General features: G+C 53.7%; 2 protein-coding genes across 2 annotated transcripts; both read right to left on the bottom strand.

Annotated features, from left to right (window-relative positions):
• Positions 1-25: 25 nt before the first annotated feature.
• LOC307084740 (glycogen synthase kinase-3 beta-like) lies at positions 26-12,183 on the bottom strand. The gene is made up of 10 exons (XM_079749228.1): positions 11,825-12,183; positions 8,893-8,978; positions 8,497-8,598; positions 7,594-7,677; positions 7,113-7,223; positions 6,429-6,559; positions 5,184-5,388; positions 4,958-5,053; positions 3,437-3,623; positions 26-2,481 (listed from the first exon to the last, which is right to left on the bottom strand). Exons 1-10 carry the CDS (start codon positions 12,009-12,011, stop codon positions 2,420-2,422), a joined length of 1,251 nt encoding a protein of 416 aa, XP_079605354.1. The 5' UTR covers positions 12,012-12,183; the 3' UTR covers positions 26-2,419.
• Positions 12,184-13,122: 939 nt separating this feature from the next.
• LOC307084745 (protein capicua homolog) lies at positions 13,123-18,739 on the bottom strand. Its single transcript, XM_079749233.1, has 3 exons — positions 18,613-18,739; positions 17,815-17,940; positions 13,123-17,495 (listed from the first exon to the last, which is right to left on the bottom strand). The coding sequence occupies exons 1-3, from the start codon at positions 18,692-18,694 to the stop codon at positions 17,221-17,223; spliced, it is 483 nt and encodes a 160-aa protein (XP_079605359.1). The 5' UTR covers positions 18,695-18,739; the 3' UTR covers positions 13,123-17,220.
• Between the last annotated feature and the right edge of the window lie 1,797 nt (positions 18,740-20,536).

The raw sequence follows: 20,536 nt of genomic DNA, 5'->3' as shown, positions 1-20,536 counted from the left end.
TCATACACAAAGTAGTGACATACACAACAGTGGTTTCTCTCTCCTCCTGCGCCCGTCGGTCGGCCCGGAGCCAGGCCGGAGCTACACAGCATCACAACCAACGAGACCAGAGTCAAAACAACTAAATAATATCAAGTGTTGAGAAGTGCCCGCTGGACCGACAGCGGCTTCACAGAGGTCCTCTTCACAGATGGTCGGGTTCTAGAGGATACGGTTTGAATCCACAGGCCAGAGTACAATCTCTGGGCCATGAGCATGTGCGCGCACGTACACGTGCGCACTCACACGTGCACGCTCCGGGCCCGGCGGCCCTAGCAGCGATTGGTGGAGAGGAAGCCACCGGGACGCGCCCCAGGGAACAGAAGAAGTACTTCATCCGGGGGGGTCCCGACGAGCTTAGAGTACAGCCCGCTACTAACAGGGTACACTACACACCCACCCTCTCCCTGTGACCCCACATGGCTTCTGACCCTTGACCTATCTCCAAACCCCCTATTCCCCCCACAGTCCCCGAACCATTAAGACCCAGGTTTAAGACGACCCATCGCCACCAACCGCTCTCCAGAATAAAATAACGTTTTATGTGAGGTAATGACGCGTTTCCTGTTTCTAGAAAACAGAAGGACCCACAGTGCCCCCCCGAGAGGGACAGACAGACACCCGCCCCAGCTAGGGACACACAGACTCCCGCCCCGAGGGACAGACAGACACCCGCCCCGAGGGACAGACAGACAGACACCCGCCCCGAGGGGCTGAGAGAGAGACAGACACCGGCCCTGAGGGACAGACAGACACCCGCCCCCGAGGGACAGACAGACACCCGCCCCGGGCGACAGACAGACGCCGGGCGGCAGAGAGGAGAGAGAGATCCTAACAGACATGGAGGGCGGGGAGGAGGAAGCAGACGGTGGAATGTCTCCTCTCCCTCGGTTTCACCTTCTATTTACATTCTGCATCGCCATGGACACCGTGGAACCCAGGACGTATTTACAAAAAACACAAAACACGCTTCAGTCATGATGCAATGAAAACATGGAAAAAAGATAAAATAAAAAAAATAAAATGATATAAACAACGTATCGACAAGAGCACAAATTAAAAACCAGGTCCTATTTACACATGTGCAACGATGAGGGAGGGAGGGAGGGGGGGGAGAGAGAGAGAGAGAGGGGAGATGGCTTCTGGACTCCAGGAAGCAGAGGGGCGTTGGGTTCGCCCCCTGGGGCGACACGGCGGGGCGGGGTTCACACCGCTTCATAGCTCCGCGCGGCTCCGGGTGCAACAACAATCAACCCGGCCCGCCCCGGGACACGAAACCAACGCACCCGCGCTGGGAAAGGGGCTGTTTGTTTTTAATTTCTTTAGCGTTTCGTTTCTCGGCCGCAGAACGCACAAATCGGACAGGCCGATGGGGGGGGTAGGAAGAGGGACACCCCTTGGCTATTCCCACTGCCGCTGCCAACGTGCTGTTGGGCCAGGCATTGACTGACACAGGGAGGGATGGTGACGACCCAAGTGTGGAGCTCAAAGGCAGCGGACAGAGGGGCAGGGTAAAATAAAATAACAGAAAGTAAAAGAATCATATTCACCAACGGGGAGTCCTAAAATACTGGCAGCTTACATCGTAGTTTGGAATAAAACATAAATAACACACACACACACACACACACGCACACACACACACACACACACACACACCGAGTGGCGGCGAGGAAACTTCAACATGACACGGGGACACGGTAACGGAAGTGTAAACTGAAAAAAACACGAGGTGGTTTTGGTCTGAAGCCCCACGCACACCGGGCCGACAGGTGGGCCAATCACGTGAGAGGAAGCAGGAGAGAGATTCACGGTTTAATTTCACCGGCCAGAGCGGCTTGACCGGGAATGGATGAGGGGGGGGGGGGGGGGGGGGGGGGGGGGAGAAACTATCAGGACTTCGGAACGTCGACTCCAGTCACGTACAAAAATAACGACACAAAGAAAACAAAAAAGCTAAATAAAAGTCTCATGGTCGCCACAACAGTTTTAAAATTCTCCAATCAATAAATAAAAAAGGACATGGTAATATTCTACAGAGGACCGGCCCTCTGTCTCAGATCACATCCTAGCAGCTAGGAGACCAACGAAACACACCGCCGTGTGCGCGGGTGTGTGTGTGTGTGTGTGTGTGTGTATGCGTCTGTGTGTGTGTGTAGTGTACAAGTCTTGTAGTTTTACACCCTGTCATATAGCGAACAAGTGGTTATGTTCCATGTTCCATGTGTTTGTGTGCGTGTAGTGTGTGTGTGGGTGTGTGTTTGTGTGTAGTAGAAATGGGAAGTACACAGTATGGAAAGGGGGAGAGATGAGGTGTGTGTAGTTTGTGTGTGTGTGTGCGTGTTTGTGTGCGTTTGTGTTTGCGTTGGGGGGGGGGGGTTCAGATGCTGTTCAGGGATCCCGGTACAGAGCTGTGCTGAGACGAGTCGGAACCGGTTCCATCTGGAGCAGGAGAGACCAGAGAGAGAGACCAGAGGGAGAGAGACCGGCCCGTCAACAGGGAGTTCTGGTGCCATCGGACCACCACAACAAGGAGGGTATATCAGTGAGTGTGTATAGGAGGGTGAGTCTGTGTGTATAACAGTGTGTGTGTGTGTGAGTGAGGGTATAAGAGTGTGAGTCTGTGTGTATAACAGTGTGTGTGTGTGAGTGAGTGTATAAGAGTGTGAGTCTGTGTGTATAACTGTGTGTGTGTGTGAATGAGTGTATAAGAGTGTGAGTGAGTGAGTGAGTGAGTGAGTATAAGACTGTGAGTGTGTATAAGAGCATGAGTGTTTGTGCATAACAGTGAGTTTGTGTGAGTGAGTGAGTGTGTGTGTATTACAGTGTGTGTATTAGTGTGTGTATGTATTAGTGTATTAGAGTGTGTGTGTATTATAGTGTGTATTAGTGTGTGTGTGTATTACAGTGTGTGTATTAGTGTGTGTGTGTATTAGAGTGTATTAGAGTGTATGTATTACAGTGTGTGTATTAGTGTGTGTGTGTATTAGAGTATATTAGAGTGTGTGTGTATTACAGTGTGTGTATAAGTGTGTGTGTATTACAGTGTGTGTGTATTAGTGTGTATTAGTGTGTATTATAGTGTGTATTGTGTGTGTATTAGAGTGTATTAGTGTGTATTGTGTGTGTATTAGTATGTATTAGAGTGTATCAGAGTGTATTAGTGTGTATTAGAGTGCATTATAGTGTGTATTATAGTGTGCATTGTGTGTGTATCAGAGTGTATTAGTGTGTATTGTGTGTGTATTAGTATGTATTAGAGTGTATCAGAGTGTATCAGAGTGTATTAGTGTGTATTAGAGTGCATTATAGTGTGTATTATAGTGTGTATTGTGTGTGTATCAGAGTGTATTCGTGTGCATTAGAGTATCAGAGTGTGTGTTGCGTGTGTTCTGACCGGCGGTGCTGTAGTTGAAGAGGGGAGGCAGGTCCCGGCCGCTGGGCAGCCTGGTGTTGGGCTGGCGCAGCTCGTCGAAGAAGGCGTGGCTGCAGGCCTCCAGGGGGGAGAAGCGCGTGGCGGGGGTGTACTCCAGCAGGCGGGAGCACAGCGCGATGGCCTCCGGGGGCGTCCGCGGCTTGAACACCTGACAGGGACACAGGGCTGGGGTCACGAGGCTAACGCCACGCTACGAGGCTAGGGTCACGAGGCTAGCGTCACGCTACGAGGCTAGGGTCACGCTACGAGGCTAGGGTCACGAGGCTAGCGTCACGCTACGAGGCTAGGGTCACGAGGCTAGCGTCACGCTACGAGGCTAGGGTCACGCTACGAGGCTAGGGTCACGAGGCTAACGTCACGCTACGAGGCTAGGGTCAGGCTACGAGGCTAGGGTCACGAGGCTAGCGTCACGCTACGAGGCTAGGGTCACGAGGCTAGCGTCACGCTACGAGGCTAGGGTCACGAGGCTAGCGTCACGCTACGAGGCTAGGGTCACGCTACGAGGCTAGGGTCACGAGGCTAACGTCACGCTACGAGGCTAGGGTCACGAGGCTAACGTCACGCTACGAGGCTAGGGTCACGAGGCTAGCGTCACGCTACGAGGCTAGGGTCACGAGGCTAGCGTCACGCTACGAGGCTAGGGTCACGAGGCTAGCGTCACGCTACGAGGCTAGGGTCATGAGGCTAACGTCACGCTACGAGGCTAGGGTCACGAGGCTAACGTCACGCTACGAGGCTAGGGTCACGAGGCTAACGTCACGCTACGAGGCTAGGGTCACGCTATGAGGCTAACGTCACGCTACGAGGCTAGGGTCACGCTACGAGGCTAGCCTCACGCTACGAGGCTAGGGTCACGCTACAAGGCTAATGTCACGCTATGAGGCTAACGTCACGCTACGAGGCTAGGGTCACGCTACGAGGCTAGCGTCACGCTACGAGGCTAGCGTCACGCTACGAGGCTAGCGTCACGCTACGAGGCTAGGGTCACGCTACGAGGCTAGGGTCAAGCTACGAGGCTAGCGTCACGCCATAAGGCTACAACACGCAACAAGGCTACAACACGCTACAAGGCTACAACACGCTACAAGGCTACAACACGCTTCAAGGCTAGCGTCATGCTACGAAACGTCTTGAGCCACGACAAACGTCCTGAGTCACGACAAACGTCCTGAGTCACGACAAACGTCCTGAGTCACGACAAACGTCTTGAGTCCCGGTAAACGTCTTGAGTCACGACAAACGTCTTGAGTCACAACAAACGTCTTGAGTCCCGGTAAACGTCTTGAGTCCCGGTAAACGTCTTGAGTCCCGGTAAACGTCTAGCTTCACGGTAAACGTCTAGAGCCACGATTTCAGTCTGCCGTTACATTATTAAAGTCAAGATGTGATTCTAGCGTCACGCTGTTCACTCTAGTGTCACAGTATATAACGCTGGGGTCACGGTCATGAGCTAGTATCATCGGGAGGTCGTGGGGCGGTTACCTTGGTCCAGGGGTGGGCTTTGATCTGGGGGAACTTGAACTCTGTGTAGTTGGGGTTCATCTCTCTGATCTGCTCCCGGGTCGGGGTGCCCAGCACCTGAGGGGGAGGGGGGGGGGGGGGGGTGGGTGTATACCAAACATCAACAACACCAAAGAGTACGCAGTCTGTCTGCACAGGCTCGTTGGTACAGGACGTCCCGAAGGTCAAAGGTCAACCGGCCCCGTACCTTGATGATCTCCACCAGCTGGTCCACGCCGCTGTCGCCGGGGAAGATGGGTTGCCCTAGCAACAGCTCGGCCAGCACGCAGCCCGCCGACCAGATGTCGATGTTGGCCGTGTAGTCGGTGGCGCCGAAGATGAGCTCGGGGGCGCGGTAGTACCGGGAGCAGATGTACGACACGTTGGGCTCGCCGCGCACCAGCTGCTTGGCACTAGGGGGGGGGGGGGCCATCGGGTTAGTTTCACTTTCACTTTCAATCCTTAGAGTTTCAGTTTCACTTTCAACCCTGAGGGATTCAGTTTAAATCCTGAGAGATTCCATCTTTTTGGTTTGAATCCTGAGGGTTTCACGTTAACTCCATTGTGACGGTCACCAAGCCGAGCCTCACAGTGACTTACAGTGGATTCGGATACATGGAGGTTACGCTAGAGGGCCCCCTATTTCACCACCAGGTTTGAGCTTGATTAGCCGTTGCAAGGCGCTGGATAGATAGGTCTACCATCTACCCAGTGGACTGAACCAACCGGTAGGCTGATCTATCCATCAATCAGTTAGGTGGACTCGCCCACTTGTGATGTCACTAAGGCACCTAATGTACGCGTGTTATTGTATGTTGTACGTCCTGGCACTTAAAAATAGTACTTAGCATTGTGTAGCGTCTTATCCTAGCTATCTTTGTTGTATACGAGGAATGGGTTAACCTAGTGATTGTTGGTGCTTGGCACTTGGTTCTATGAACATCCTTACTGCACCGACAGCGATATACAGTATCGTTGTTTCTCTTTCTTCTGACAAATGGACTTACTGTAGGACTCTGTAGGATAAAAGAGTCTGCTAAACGCCCTGAATGTATAATGTGAATGCAACAAAGGCACCGGAAAAAGGCAGATTTTTCCCATGGCTTGTAATGGCTCATGGCGCTCCCACCTGGTGGTAAAAAGGGTACAATTACAATTACAATTAGGGCATTTAGCAGACGCTTTTATCCAAAGCGACTTACATCGGTTAATACACACATTGACACACCGACGGCAGAGTCAACCATGCAGGGCGACAGCCAGCTCGTCAGGAGCAGGGTCAGGGTTAAGTGTCTCGCTCAGGGACACATCAACAATCAGCTTGGAGGAGCTGGGGATCGAACTAGCGACCTTTCGGTTACGAGGCAACCGCTCCACCTCCTGAGCTAAGCCGAAACGCTACGCCGAAGGGGGGACCCCTTCAGAGAGGACCAGCCCGCCCGGCCCGCCTCACCTGCCGAAGTCGCAGAGCTTGAGCACGGCGGTCTCAGGGTCCACCAGCAGGTTCTGGGGCTTGATGTCCCGGTGGCACACGCCCTGCGAGTGGATGTAGGCCAGGCTGCGGAACAGCTGGTACATGTACACCTGGGGGGGGAGGGGGGGGGGGGGGGAAGCCCGCGGCGTCCCGTCAGTAACCACGGCAACGCACGTCACCGGGAAACACGGCAACGCTCACAACACACACTACTGCGTTTACAACAAAACGTTGGGGTTGTGGGATGTTAAAAAAGTTTGCATGATGCATCTTTAACATCAGTTTTTTTTTATCTTTTCACGAATACAACTTCTTATTAAATGATTTTATTGTGTGTTTAGTCTGTAAAGTGCTATAAAAATTATTCTTATTATTATAGAAAATCATGTTGATTACAGCCTGATTCTGTTACAGGTGACCTTTTTTGTTTTAGTCACATCCAGTCTTTAATTCAAGTTTTATTAAACGTTGACTGCAGACACGAATCCGTGGACATAGTTAACCATTTCTGCAAGTCATTCCCATCAGAGGAGTGTTTGTTAGGCGGATAAGGAATTTCGCCCACAAACACACACACACCTCCTCTAATCCACGGCCAGTAAGGCTAAGTCTCACTGGTGACTGAACCCCAGTGACTCCAGTGTGCAGACGGAGGTTCCTCACCTTGACGTAGATGATGGGAATGATGCTCTTGGCCTTGTTGAAGTGCCGCGCCACGCGGTAGACCGTCTCAGGCACGAAGTCCAGCACCAGGTTCAGGTACACCTCGTCCTTCTGCAAGGAGACCACCACGTCAGTACACCACAGGACTCAAGGCTCACTTGTCCAGAGTTCCCCTGGACTCTGCATCCGCCCCCCCCCCCCGCCCACACACACACACACACACATTTGAGAATTGGTCTGGCGATGTCAGGCTAATGGCTGCTCAAAGTGCCTCACATTGACCAATTCATACACAGATTCACCCATTCATTATACCCACATTCACCCACCCATACATAACCCGAAGGAGGTGTCTCCTGTGCAAGGCAACAGGCTTTTCTGGAGGAAGCAGAGCAAGGGATTGTTTGTTTACACGATTCGGATAACGTGACTCAGTCATCACATGATAATCTCCCCAGAGAAGGGGACGGAGGGTACGGACCTTCTCGCCGCTGGAGTAGAAGAAGTATCTGAGCCGGACGATGTTACAGTGGTCCAGCTTCCTCATGATCTGCAGCTCGCGGTTCTAGAGGAGAACACGGGAGGAACAAGGCGGCGTGTGAGCGACAACGTCTCGTCATGGACAGGAAGGACCTCGTGGAGAGACCTGGAGAGGGAGGAGATGCATCTCCACCCCAGCTTGGATCACCTGGGGCTTCCTTCCCAGGAAGCCCCAGGTGATCCAAGCTGGGGTGGAGATGCATCTCCTAGTGAGGTGGAGAGGAGGGTGGGTGTGAAGGCAAGATGACCGTGAGGAAGGCCAGTAAGATGGTTGGGTGGGTAGGTAGGGGGAATGGATAGACAGACAGGTGTAGCTTTACAGGCAGATGGGTGGGTAGATAGATGGCAGTTGGGCAGGTGGAGGTAGGTAGATAAGACGGGTAGAGAGGTTTAAGAAAGGTGTGGAGCTTGACAGGTAGATGGGTGAGTAGATAGATGGCAGTTAGGCAGGTAGATAAGACGGGTAGAGAGGTTTAAGAAAGGTGTGGAGCTTGACAGGTAGATGGGTGAGTAGATAGATGGCAGTTAGGCAGGTAGATAAGACGGGTAGAGAGGTTTAAGAAAGGTGTGGAGCTTGACAGGTAGATGGGTGAGTAGATAGATGGCAGTTAGGCAGGTAGATAAGACGGGTAGAGAGGTTTAAGAAAGGTGTGGCGCTTAACAGGTAGATGGGTGAGTAGAAATACGAAGGTAGCTAGCGAGTTTTAAGTAGACAGACGTGGGTTAATAGGTAGGTGGGTTGGTTGATGCCAGTGGGGCAGGTGTAGGTAGGTAGAGAGATGTACTGTAAGTAGACAGCTGTGGGCTGAGAGGTAGGTAGGTGGGCATGGGGGAACGGACTGACCTTGAACCGCTTGTCCTGCAGCACCTTCTTGATGGCCACCAGCTCCTGGCTGTCCATGAGGCGGGCCTGGTACACCACGCCAAACGACCCGTGGCCAATCACCTGTCAGCACCACAGAGAGCGTAGTTTAGGTCGTTAGCGCCGGGCGAAGAAACGACACCTCAAGGGTCTTCAGAGTCAGGTCGTTAAGGAGCAGGGAGGGCTCATCTCGCTCAAGGATGGATTGCGGTCATGGGAAGGGGGTTTGAACCCAGAACCTTGCGTCTGGGAGCCACACAGTCCCGTCCTACAGAGTACTTCTGTCCACTAGGGTTCCCCTGTGTTGGGATCCAAATCAGGAAGGAATAATAATCCCCTTCTTAACCTAAACAGCTGAGGCCCCGCCCCCTGGCTCACCTTGATGTCGGTGTAGGACACCTCCTGGGGTCTGTCGGGACCCTGCCCGGGCGTGGCCACCACCGTCGTCACCTTCCCGCTGTCTCCTAGGCAACAAGGAACACAAACAAAAAGGCGAGGTCAAAGGATGTCAGGCATCGGTTAAGTCAAGCAGACGAGGTGGACCTACTGAACAGCGTATGCCGAGGGATTGGGAACCATTCTGTTTATTTTACATCCTGATGTTGAAAAACACCCAAGCTTCTCACTCAACCCTGATTTCTCCACCTTTGGAAAGGGGGCCGGCTTAACTTATAAACCAATCGTATGCCACAGCGTCTCCCACCCACATTAACAAAGCCTGAAAGCGGCCTCGCTGGAAAACGTTTCAAATTCGCCACACTCTGGAGGTACGGAGTGAGTCCATTGATAAATCCCGGTGTCACAGCCCCTGCAAGCAATGGGGGGGGAGGGCCAGAGACCCCCCTCCCCCCACCCCGACCGACCCTCTGACAGGTGGGGACTGGAGGAGTGCGTTCTGCCCCGGCATCTGGGTCAGCACTCGTCTGCCGTTTAGCATAATTAGGTTAATGACGGCCTCGCGACACCAGCACTACTAATGAGGGGACATGCACATGCGCGCACACACACACACACACACACACACACACACACACACACACACACACACACACACACACACACACACACACACACACACACACACACACACACACACACACACACACCTCCAGAAAGACTGGACCTGTTCAATGTAGGCAAAATACATGTTCCATACATTAACCTCAAATCAAATGGAAGCGAGGTCAATTACGTTAACTATTAACCATTTAACCGGTCCAAAGCGAGGAGCCGGTTAGCCATTTGCTCAAGGATGCCCGCAGCTAGACCGCGGACATGGGGGAATCGAACCAAGGACCCCCTCGACCCTGCACACCCCCTTACATTGTTCTCCCGTGTTCAACGCGGCCGGTCGTATGTGGCGCCACGCCGTCATGGCTGCACACATCTGTCAGTGTGTCCGTCAGCGGGCATAAAGAGGGTATTGACCGGACCCTCGGCCCCGGGCCCTGGGCCGAGGGTCTGCGTCGCCGGGGGAACGCATCTGCCCTGGCGCCTCGGGGCGCGCTGAGCCAGCGAGCGCCGTGGATAATGGCGCCCTTGTTTGGTTAACCGCTGGTTCACTACGGGCCCGGGGACGGAGGGGGTGGGCGGGGGTCGTCATAGGGACCAGCAGGACGGAGCAACCCCTAACCCCTGGTTCCTCGTAACCGGGACGCCATCGGAACCCGATAAGAACCAGAGGGTCCTGAAGAATCGGAGCAGAACCAGAACGGAACCAGGGAGGAATCCAGAGCGGAACCAGGGAAGAACCAGAATGGAACCAGGGGGGAACCAGAATGGAACCAGAATGGAACCAGGGGGGAACCAGAATGGAACCAGAATGGAACCAGAACAGAACCAGGGGGGAACCAGAATGGAACCAGAATGGAACCAGAATGGAACCAGGGGGGAACCAGAATGGAACCAGGGGGGATTTAGAACTGAACCAGGGGAGAACCCGAGGTCCCAAGGAACCCGCGATGAACCGGAGCAGAACCAGAGGGTCCGGAAGAACCGGAGCAGAAACCTGAGGTGCTGTGGAACCGGAGCGAAACCTGAGGGAGGAACCAGAGCGGAACCCAGAGGTCCCAGAGCGGATCCTGAGGACCGAATATCCCACTCGAAAAAGCAGTTGTCATCCAGAATAACCGCTGACAACAACAAGGAGCCCCCCAGCGCCCCCCCTCCCTGACGCACACACGTCGTACATCAGAACCAAAATCACGTTTTCGTCCGTTCAGCTTGTCCGTTAACGGCAATATTTGAATTCAATGCCATTGATTGGCAGCCTTGTACAAGTACAGGCCAATATCCGATCAATACCTAAACCATGGTTACAAAGGCAAACAAACAATGCAGTTCTCTGAGGCCTCAAAGATCTAGGGTCGGGCCTAAACGGTGTGTCAGCGACCCCATACCCTGTAGTCTTACACAGGGGGCTTCAGCCAATTACCATAGATAAAGGGCAGGGTACAGCGTTTAAACTGACCACTCCCTCCCAACTACCCCCCCTGTATAAAAGCCACAGGCTACTTGATCATAACGTCAGGACTACCGGACAAACCCCCCCCCCACACACACACACACACACACACACCTGTACAATCACACGTCCTACCCCTGTCACCAAGGTAACAATGGGGGGGTGAATCACGTAAGTAGGCCCTTCAAGACACAATCACACCAACCCTCTCCCCGTCCACCGCCCCAATGACCGGTGCACCGTGCGTCCATGCGGACGCCCGGCTGGCTCCTCGAGCGGACGTCCAGCCTGTGCGTTCACCTTGTCCCCATGGTGACCTTGTGCATAAACCATAATAAAAAACACCGTATCCGCCTCGGCGTGGCTCCATGTCGACCGGTCACGAGGCTGACCGTCGCCGGCCACCAGTCCAGCACAAGGTGGATGCAGCGCAGGGCTCTGGAGGGCTACTGGACGACCAGGGATGGACGGCCAGGCGCTGTCTCTCTCTCCTCCTCTGCATCCAGAGCCAAGCTCGGACACGGCACATGACCATGGAGAAGCGATCATGTTGTAGATGTATGGGGCTTTGTTGACGTGTGGGTAAAATAACGCGAGGCATGTCGTTATGCGTCCGGGGATGAGAGCGACCGACTGGGGATAAATATGCAGTGAGCCAGCGTAGCATAGCCGAGCTAGCCTGATGCTAACGGGAGCTAGACGGACCGTCAGCAGCACACTGGCTCTCTAACATATCAGTTTGTATCAGATAAATCGTCTATATATATCATATATATGGGGCGGTTGAGCGCGCTGGGTGAGGCGGGTACAGAGACAGACCCGCCAGCCGAAGGAAAAACAACTCACTGGCCAGCTTGAGGTTCGAGCATCCCGACGAGCTGCTCCCCGAGGCCTGCGGGACCCCGGACTTTCCTGTGCTGCTCCCCACGGCAGCGGCTGATCCGGCGGCCGCTGCGGCGGCGGCGGCGGCGGCTCCTGGAACACCTGGCGGCTCAGCGAACGAGCTAGTTCTGGGCCGCCCGCTGCCGCTCATATCTCTGTGCAGGGGTCACGGGGCGGCGGGGTTCCTCGATCCACTACCACTTCCAACCCCGGTGACTGTTACGTGATGAATCTTTGTCAGCGAATAATGTGTAAAAAGAAGGGTTGGATAGATACCCGCTCCCGTTGTGTCGCTGGCTGTCTGCGCTGATAGCTGCCAGCCAGACGCCTAGAAACGGACCGTTCGCAATGCCACATGGGAGATGTAGTTCGGGTTGGACGTCGCTCTGGTAGTCTTCGCTCGCGTTCGGGAATCAAAACAACTACAATAAAATGACATAACCCCTAGATGCAGGCCAGAGATGAGACTGGTCACTTAGGATGAATATCTGTGTACAATAATGACAGCGGATTCATTGACAGCTTGATTTGACAGTTTACGTCCCCTTTAGGAGACAGATAGATGTCTACATTCCTAAAAGGTGATTTTTATTTTATTCATTGTAAGCAAAAATGCACAGTGAGATGATACCTGGTGATTATTTTGAACGAAATCAAAATTCCAACGATTTAAAATGGACCCATTTCTATATCTAGAGGGTGAGGGCATATAAGGAGTGGCAAAAACATGTCTCTGTGTTCCCTTGAATCCTACTGACTTGAGTTCAACAGCCTGCGTTGACCTGAACTCACCTTTGACCTCACATGACCTGACTGTACGTGGCCGCTATAATCCAATTAGCGCTGCTACTTTGCAAAGTCACGTTACGGTCTCACTGGCTGGCTGTGCGTGTTTACAGGTACGGCCATCAATCAAAGCGGCTAACAGGCTTTATTAATTAATAAACTCAGCAAAAAAAATCTCGTTTAGCAGTTAAATTCCTTACCATAATACATTCATGTAGCTTATTATACCTTATTTATTGACAATAAATTCGATAAATACTTATTGTACAGTATTTATGATGCTCAATACTAAAAGACCTAAAAAGTGGAAGCATTGGAGATGGTTCATTAGTTTGTTCTATGAAATCCCCAAACTGTCTTAATTGTATGATAAAGTATGATAAAGCTAGAACACTACCAGCAACTGTGTGGGCTATAGAGTAGAATAAAAACACAAAACAATTAGAACAATTTGAAATAACAACAAGGACCCAAAGTATTGTGTTAGGTCTTTAATATATTCAATATTTAGTCGTTTTTTTGTTTGTTGTTGTTTAGAAATATTGCACATGTTCAACATGCCTGTCTATGAGGGAACACTCGTTCTAAAATACCATCTTCAAAGTCTGGACAGCTTTTATTTTGAAGCACAATCATACAATGTCCACGCACACATGCGTGACTGGGTGTGTGTGCGCATGTCTGTGTGTTCCGATTGGTGTGTCGTATCCGCGTTCGTCCGCGTGTATGTGTGTGTGCGCGCGCGTGTGAGAGAGATTACATACATACATGCATGCACGTGAGCATTTTACAAACCTAACCTGTAAGTATGGTTCTCTATTACCCGTGGAAATTAATATATATTCATATATATTGATATATCCTGAATTATCTAGGTTTGATAACAGTCAAGACGGTTAATAAGTCATGGGGACTACAAAAATACTGCATTGAAGCAAGAAAAATAAAATATACTGAATATGTGTGTTTGGTACATGACCTGGAGGTTAGTTATGTCGTTACACTACACACACACACACACACACGCACACACATAGAGACAGAGACACACACACGCAGACAGAGACACACACACACACACACACATGTGCTTTGGGAACACACACGTACCCACACGCACCACACAAACACACACACACACACGCACACACACACACACACACATACTCACACATTTGCCAACACACAGACCTATATGCACATATATGGAAATATATATATATTTGTTTTTTTTCACACATCCAACTGTATACATAGAATTAAAAGGATTCCCGTTGTAAGAACTAACCCCACTCTCCAACCGCGGACTGGAGAGCCCAAAAGTGCTATTCAAAAAATAAAATAAAAATTGAAATCTTTGACTTTTTTTTTTTTTTAGTAAGTTATGCTCTCAACTTTCTCGAACGATAGCGCAAACTGCACATTTCTTTGTCTTTCTTTTTTCAATGTTCTTTTCATACGTTCTATCGGTGGAACACAAGCCTTCTCAGGAACCAACCGAACCCACCTGTATCCTGACGGAAACTAACGAACAAAGAGATTAAAACAACGTCCTATTGCACCATTTTAGGGGGGAGGGTGGGGGAGAGGTAAAGGGAGGAGGGGGGAGGGAAGGAGGCCTTAACAAGACAGGGGAGAGAGACGGAGGGAGGGAGGGGAGAGGGAAGAGAGGCCTTAACAAGACAGGGGAGAGAGACGGAGGGAGGGAGGGGAGAGAGGCCTTAACAAGACAGGGGAGAGAGACGGAGGGAGGGAGGGGAGAGAGGCCTTAACAAGACAGGGGAGAGAGACGGAGGGAGGGAGGGGAGAGGGAAGAGAGGCCTTAACGGGACCAGAGAAAGGGGAGAGAGGGAGGGGAGAGGAGACATGGGGGGGGAGGGTTAAGGACTGAGGAGACGGGTGGGAGAGAGTTCAGGGAGGAGGGGACAAGGGGGGAGAGAGTTTAAAGTGACAGAGGGGGAGGGTCCGAAAACATACAGAACAAGGCTATCATCATCATCGTCATTATTATTATTAGTTTTCTACTAAAACAATCTCTAAAAACAACACTTTCCTGATTTAAACTGGCGGCGCCACCCTCCCCCGCCCCCCCCGCCTGAGGGGAGAGCGCTTCCGCACGGATTGTGCAAACACCTGATTTCAACGTTTTTACAAAACGACAAATGGCATCGAACCCGCAACTCCGGCGTGACTGGTGAGGGAGGAGCTGCAGGGGGGAGGGGGCGGAGCCGGTTGTGAAGAGGGCGGGACCAAAGGGGCGGAGCCTGGTGGAGGGGCGGGGCGGTGTCGTGGTGAGGGAGGTGGTTTCGAAGTGGCGGTTTGGATTGGTTTGTCCCTGTTTTTTTTTTTTCCGTTTGTCGTCTTTTTTTTTTTGTTTTTGTTTTAGAATATGCTGGAGAAGAGAGATAAAACACCATAGAGCCACAGAAGAAGAAAGATACAGGCCACGCTGTTTAAAAACGGGTTTCCACGGCGACGACAATGAGAGAGAGAGAGAGAGAGAGAGAGAGAGGGAAAGCCCAAAATCCACTGTCGACGGTCCGAACGATCCGGAACATGCCGGAATGTTCCGGAACAAGCTGGCTTTCACGATCGGACTCCCTCCGTCGGAGCGATGCCGTCGCCTCAGCCAGTGTGGTCTGTCTCTCTATTGGTCGGGACGTGGGACATCTTTGACCAATGAACGATTGTTTTGAGATCCCTGTGTTAGTTAACAAGCAGAACATTCACCTCATCTCTTCCTATCTCCGATCCTCTCCTCTGATTGGTCCGTCACCTCTGGACGGGGTGGGGGGGGGGCGCCCATCACTGACTCCAGCCAATGAGGACGTAGTCTGTCACATGGCAATAGCTGAAGGTGCAGTGATTGGCCGCACTCCACCCCCCAGCTCCCGCCTGCGTTGTCCGTCGGGAGCCAATCACTTCCGTGCGTTGGAGTTCTCTCACCACATTCTCTAGAAAGTGTGCAGGCCGGCGGCTTGGTCACAACAGGGCTGATTGAAATAGAAATGTGTGTGTGTGTGTGTGTGTGTGTGTGTGTGTGTGTGTGTGTGTGTGTGCCCACTTGTGCTTGTGTATCTGTGTTAAAGTGCACCTACAGTGGAGCAGTACATTAAACTGTGTATATTCAAGCTTGTATTTGTGTGTGTGTGTCTGTGTGTGTGTGTGTGTGTGTGTGTGTGTGTGTGTGTGTGTGTGTGTGTGTGTGTGTGTGTGTGTGTGTGTGTGTGTGTGTGGACGACTGTAAGTCTGCGAGGACAATCAATGCGTTATTTTGTCCGTGGGAGCACGTGTCTATGTATCTGTGTACATACATGTGCATGTGTGCGTCTACAAACGTGTGTGTCTACGAGCGTGTGTGCCTGCCTGTGTATATGCGTGTCTGAGTGTGTGCGTGTCTATGAGCGTGTCTGTGCGTGTGCGTGTACATGTCTGTGTATCTACGAGCGTGTTTGTGTGGATGTGTGTGCGCTTGTATATGTGTGTGTGCGTGTACATGTGTGTGTTTGTGTACGTGTGTGTGTGCGTGTACATGTGTGTGTGCTTGCATACGTGTGTGTGCGTGTACATGTGTGTGTGCTTGCATACGTGTGTGTGCGTGTACATGTGTGTGTGCTTGCATATGTGTGTGTGCGTGTACGTGTGTGTGTGCTTGTATATGTGTGTGTGCGTGTACGTGTGTGTGCTGTGGGTGTTGCAGCATTGAGGGGCTGTGGGGGTGGTCGAGGGGTCGTTGGGCGGGGGGGGGGGGGGTGAGCTTCCGTCCTGTCCACCGTGCTGAGGGGTGGCAGGACACAGACACAAAGGTCAAGGGTCAGTGGGCTGGGGGGGCTGGCTGGAGGCTAACAGCTAGCTGCTAACGGCTAACTGCTAAATGTGCGTGCTGTGGGACAAAGTGCCTTCGTGGATCACGACCATGAGTAACAGTCTGTTTTGGTAAGAGTGTGTGCGTGTGTCTGTGTGTAAGTGTGTGTCTGAGTGCTTGTGTGTGTGTGTGCGCGTGTGTATCTCAGTGTGTGTGTGTCTGTGGTAAGAATTAGGCAATGTGCATGCCAGACTTTCCAATGCACCGTTTCCGCACCATGTGTGTTCATTTTGTTTGTGTGTGTGTGCGTGTGCGTGTGTGCGTGTGTGTGTTAAGAGAGAGAGCGCGTGTGCCACGGCGCCCGTGGCTCAAACATAGCGCTGAAGGCAGACCAGGGCAAACGCACGCCGAATACATTCCGAGCGCTAACCGCTAACCGCTAACCGCTGACGTCCGAAAGGCTAAACTTTAAAAGCTCGTTCGACGTCCGAACACAAAGTCTTAAGACGTTCACTCGTGAACACTAGTAGATGTCCTCCGAACCCTAAAACTAAAACCCGGAGCGGGTGAGGAGGTCTCTTCCCATCCGCGTGGGGGAGGGAGGGGGGAGGGAGGAGGGGGATACATCCATGTTTGAGGCTGCGGAGAAGCTTCTAGTATCTTCACGACGTATTCCAGGTGTGGCGGCCCAGGCCTGGGGGAGAAACCTTCCTCCTCCTCCTCCTCCTCCTCCTCCTCCTCTCCTCCTCCGTCATTCTCTGGTCTACAATCATTCGCTTCGGGGCTCCTCCTGGCTCCGCCCCCGTTCCCGGTCTGGCTCCGCCCCCCCGTCGTCCCGGCGATCCTGCGGCTCGGTGGAGGAGGAGGAGGGGCTGTGGGCGGGGGCGGGGTGGGCCAGCTCGGCCGCCGCCCCCCCCAGCTCCAGCGTTCCGGGCGTGGCCGTCTGCATGATCTTCTGCCGCACCTCCCGGATCTTCAGCTGCAGGCACACCTTGGAGGGGAAGGTGTCGGCAAAGCGCGCCTGGAACGCCGCCGTGGCCTGGGCTGGGGGGGGGAGGGGAGGGAGAGAGGGGGGAGACAGAGGAGAGAGACAGGAGGGGGAGGGGGTTGGGATACAGGAGAGGGGAGGAGCCAGGAGGAAAGGAGAGTGGAGCAATTCAATGACTCTTACTTTCAAGGGCTCTTACTATCCACACTGCTATTTACTACTACTACTACTACTACTACTACTACTACTACTACAACTTTCGCCTCTGGACCAATCCGGCGTCAGGGAGCCTCTGGGCCAATCAGGCGTCAGGGAGCCTCTGGGCCAATCAGGCGTCTGGGAGCCTCTGGCCCAATCAGGGCTCTGGGTTCCTACCTGAGGGGAAGAAGCCATGCTCCTCGAACAGCTGCATGACGAGGGCCCGTCGCTGGTCCAGGGTCCGACGCAGGGAGCTCTGGCCCCGGGGGTCCAACTCCCCAAGCATGTCCTCTGACTCCGGCCCTGGGGACAGGGGACCGGGGACGGGGGGTTACACGGGTTACACATAGTAGACGGTCGCTCCATGTCGTTGTTGGAGCTGGGGTCGGCCAGTTAGTTGAGAAGTTTTTCTTGACCTATTTGTTGAAATCCTCTTTAAGTCCTGACAGAGAACCGATAAACCAACTGACAATGGCACGGGTTACACATAGTAGACGGTCGCTCCATGTCGTTGTTGGACAAAGGCACGAAAGAATTGTTGGACAAAGGCACGAAAGAATTGTGTACCTGAGGCGCGGGCCTTTAAAAGACCTGGCCGATCGTTTCATTCGGCCCAGAGGATGAAACGATTGGACGGCTGACCCGTCCGTCAACCCTGCCTACAAGGCTGTAGAAGGACAGGCCAAGGCTGTAGGCGGGTCAAGTGTACCTACCCCTGTGCACTTTTCCCGACACTACCTCGCAGATGAGTCATAGTTTAGTACCGGCTAGTGGCCACTCAAAGCGCTTTACAATGTTGCCCGACATTCACCCCGTTCATGCACACGTCCACACACCGACGGCGGCGTCAGCCGCGCAGGGCGAAAGCCAGCTCGTCGGGATCAGTCAGGGCGAGGCGTCTCGCTCAGGGGCGCCTCGACACTCGGCTTAGGAAGAGCCGGGGATCGAACCGCCGGCCTTGGGGTTGGTGCGTACCTGGGCGGTCGAAGGTGAACACGCTGCCCTCACATTTGGCGGCGCTCTTGGGCGTGTTGGGCTCCGAGCTGCAGGAGGACATACGACGACTCTTCCTCCTGGGGGGAGCAGGCTCCTCCGCTGGCTCCAGCTCTGGAGGAGGAGGAGGAAGAGGAGGAGGAGGAGGGGAGAGGGGAGGAGGGGGAGGAGGGGGAGGAGGAGGAGGAAGAGGGGGGGGGAGGAGGAGGAGGAGGGAGTGAGGGGAGGAGGAGGAGGAGGAGGAGGGGGAGAGAGGGAGGAGGAGGAGGGAGAAGGGGAGGAGGAGGAGGAGGGGGAGAGGGGAGGAGGAGGAGGAGGAGGAGGGGGAGGAGAGGGGGAGGAGGAGGAGGGAGAGGAGGAGGGAGAGGAGGAGGAGAGAGGGAGGAGGAGAGGAGGAGGAGAGAGGGGAGGAGGGGGGGGAGAGGGGAGGAGGAGGAGGAGAGTGAGGGGGAGAGAGGGGAGGAAGGAGGAGGAGGGGGAGAGAGGGAGGAGGAGGAGGGGTGAGAGGGGAGGAGGAGGAGGAGGGGAGAAGGGAGGAGGAGGGAGGAGAGGAGGAGGAGGGAGAGGAGGTGGAGAGATGGGAGAGGGAGAGGAGGCGAGAGGAGGAGAGAGGGAGAGGGGGGAGAGGGGAGGAGGAGGGAGATGAGGGGAGAGAGGGGAGGAGGAGGAGGAGGAAGGGGGAGAGAGGGGAGGAGGAGGAGGGGGAGAGAGGGGAGGAGGAGGAGGAGGAGGGGAAGAATAATGAGAAGAAATTAGAGAAGGAGAGAGACAGAGACAAGAACAGACAGACAAGAAGACAGACAGACGGACAGACAGACAGGAAGAGAGACAGACAAGGCGACGGATTAAGGGACAGACAGACAGGAGGACCAGGCCACCAGCCAGACAGACAGACAGAGGACCAGGCCACCAGACAGACAGACAGACAGAGGACCAGGCCACCAGACAGACAGACAGACAGACAGACAGACAGACAGACAGACAGACAGAGGACCAGGCCACCAGACAGACAGACAGACAGACAGACAGACAGAGGACCAGGCCACCAGACAGACAGACATACGGACAGACAGACAGACAGACAGACAGGACAGACAGACAGACAGACAGACAGAGGACCAGGCCATCAGACAGACAGACAGACAGAGGACCAGGCCACCAGACAGACAGACAGTAGACAGAGGACCAGGCCACCAGACAGGCAGACAGACAGACAGACAGACAGACAGAGGACCAGGCCCACCAGACGAGACAGACAGATAGACAGAGGACCAGGCCACCAGACAGGCAGGCAGACAGAGGACCAGGCACCAGACAGGCAGTCAGACAGACAGACAGACAGACAGAGGACCAGGCCACAAGACAGACGGACAGAAGGACCAACGGGCGGTGCTCTGCTCCTGGAGGAGCGGGGTCTCACAGGTGGAAGTTTTTGCGCCTCCTCTTGCGGTAGCTCCCCAGGATGGCCCGGGGGGAGGTGGCCAGGCTCTTCAGGTGGGGGAGGGCAGCACCTCCTCCGGCCGGAACTCAGGGAGCTCGGCAAAGCCGCTCTCAAAGTAGGTCCCTGTCAGCACCCTGCAGGAGGAGGAGGAGGAGGAGGAGGGGAGGGGGAGGGGGAGGGGAGGGGGAGGAGGAGGGGAGGGGGAGGAGGAGGAAGAGGAGATAAAGGGGGAGGAGCAGGAGGATGGAGGAGGAGAGAGGGAGGGGTTGAGGATGAACAGGAAGAGGAGAAGGAACACACTTGGCGTCAAACACACATCATACAAGCCTGGCTCTACAAGCTGGGCTTGAAGTCAGATGGTAATCGCCTCCAGGCAGCCTGTAGAGAGTCGGGGATCGAACCCACAACCTTTTGAGCTGGGAGGCGAGCTACCCCAGTCCCCTGGTCCTCATCTCTGCTTACCTG

The sequence above is a fragment of the Pollachius pollachius genome, assembly GCF_949987615.1.
Source record: "Pollachius pollachius genome assembly, chromosome: 13".
In the NCBI taxonomy this organism is placed as follows: domain Eukaryota; kingdom Metazoa; phylum Chordata; class Actinopteri; order Gadiformes; family Gadidae; genus Pollachius; species Pollachius pollachius.
The sequence above is the reverse complement of the archived record's forward strand: the minus strand, read 5'-3'. Positions and strand labels throughout refer to the sequence as shown.

What these genes read in the sequence shown, in the direction of transcription:
- LOC307084740 (XM_079749228.1), bottom strand. Translation starts at nt 12,011, where the DNA reads ATGAGCGGCAGCGGGCGGCCCAGAACTAGCTCGTTCGCTGAGCCGCCA. An exon ending in AAGCTCTGCGACTTCGGCAG is followed by an intron (nt 5,389 to 6,428) that starts GTGAGGCGGGCC and finishes CCCCCCCCCTAG; the next exon opens with TGCCAAGCAGCTGGTGCGCG. An exon ending in CTTCAACTACAGCACCGCCG is followed by an intron (nt 2,482 to 3,436) that starts GTCAGAACACAC and finishes CTCCTGCTCCAG; the next exon opens with ATGGAACCGGTTCCGACTCG.
- LOC307084745 (XM_079749233.1), bottom strand. Translation starts at nt 18,694, where the DNA reads ATGTCCTCCTGCAGCTCGGAGCCCAACACGCCCAAGAGCGCCGCCAAA. An exon ending in GTTCACCTTCGACCGCCCAG is followed by an intron (nt 17,941 to 18,612) that starts GTACGCACCAAC and finishes CCCTGTCCCCAG; the next exon opens with GGCCGGAGTCAGAGGACATG. An exon ending in GCATGGCTTCTTCCCCTCAG is followed by an intron (nt 17,496 to 17,814) that starts GTAGGAACCCAG and finishes TCCCCCCCCCAG; the next exon opens with CCCAGGCCACGGCGGCGTTC.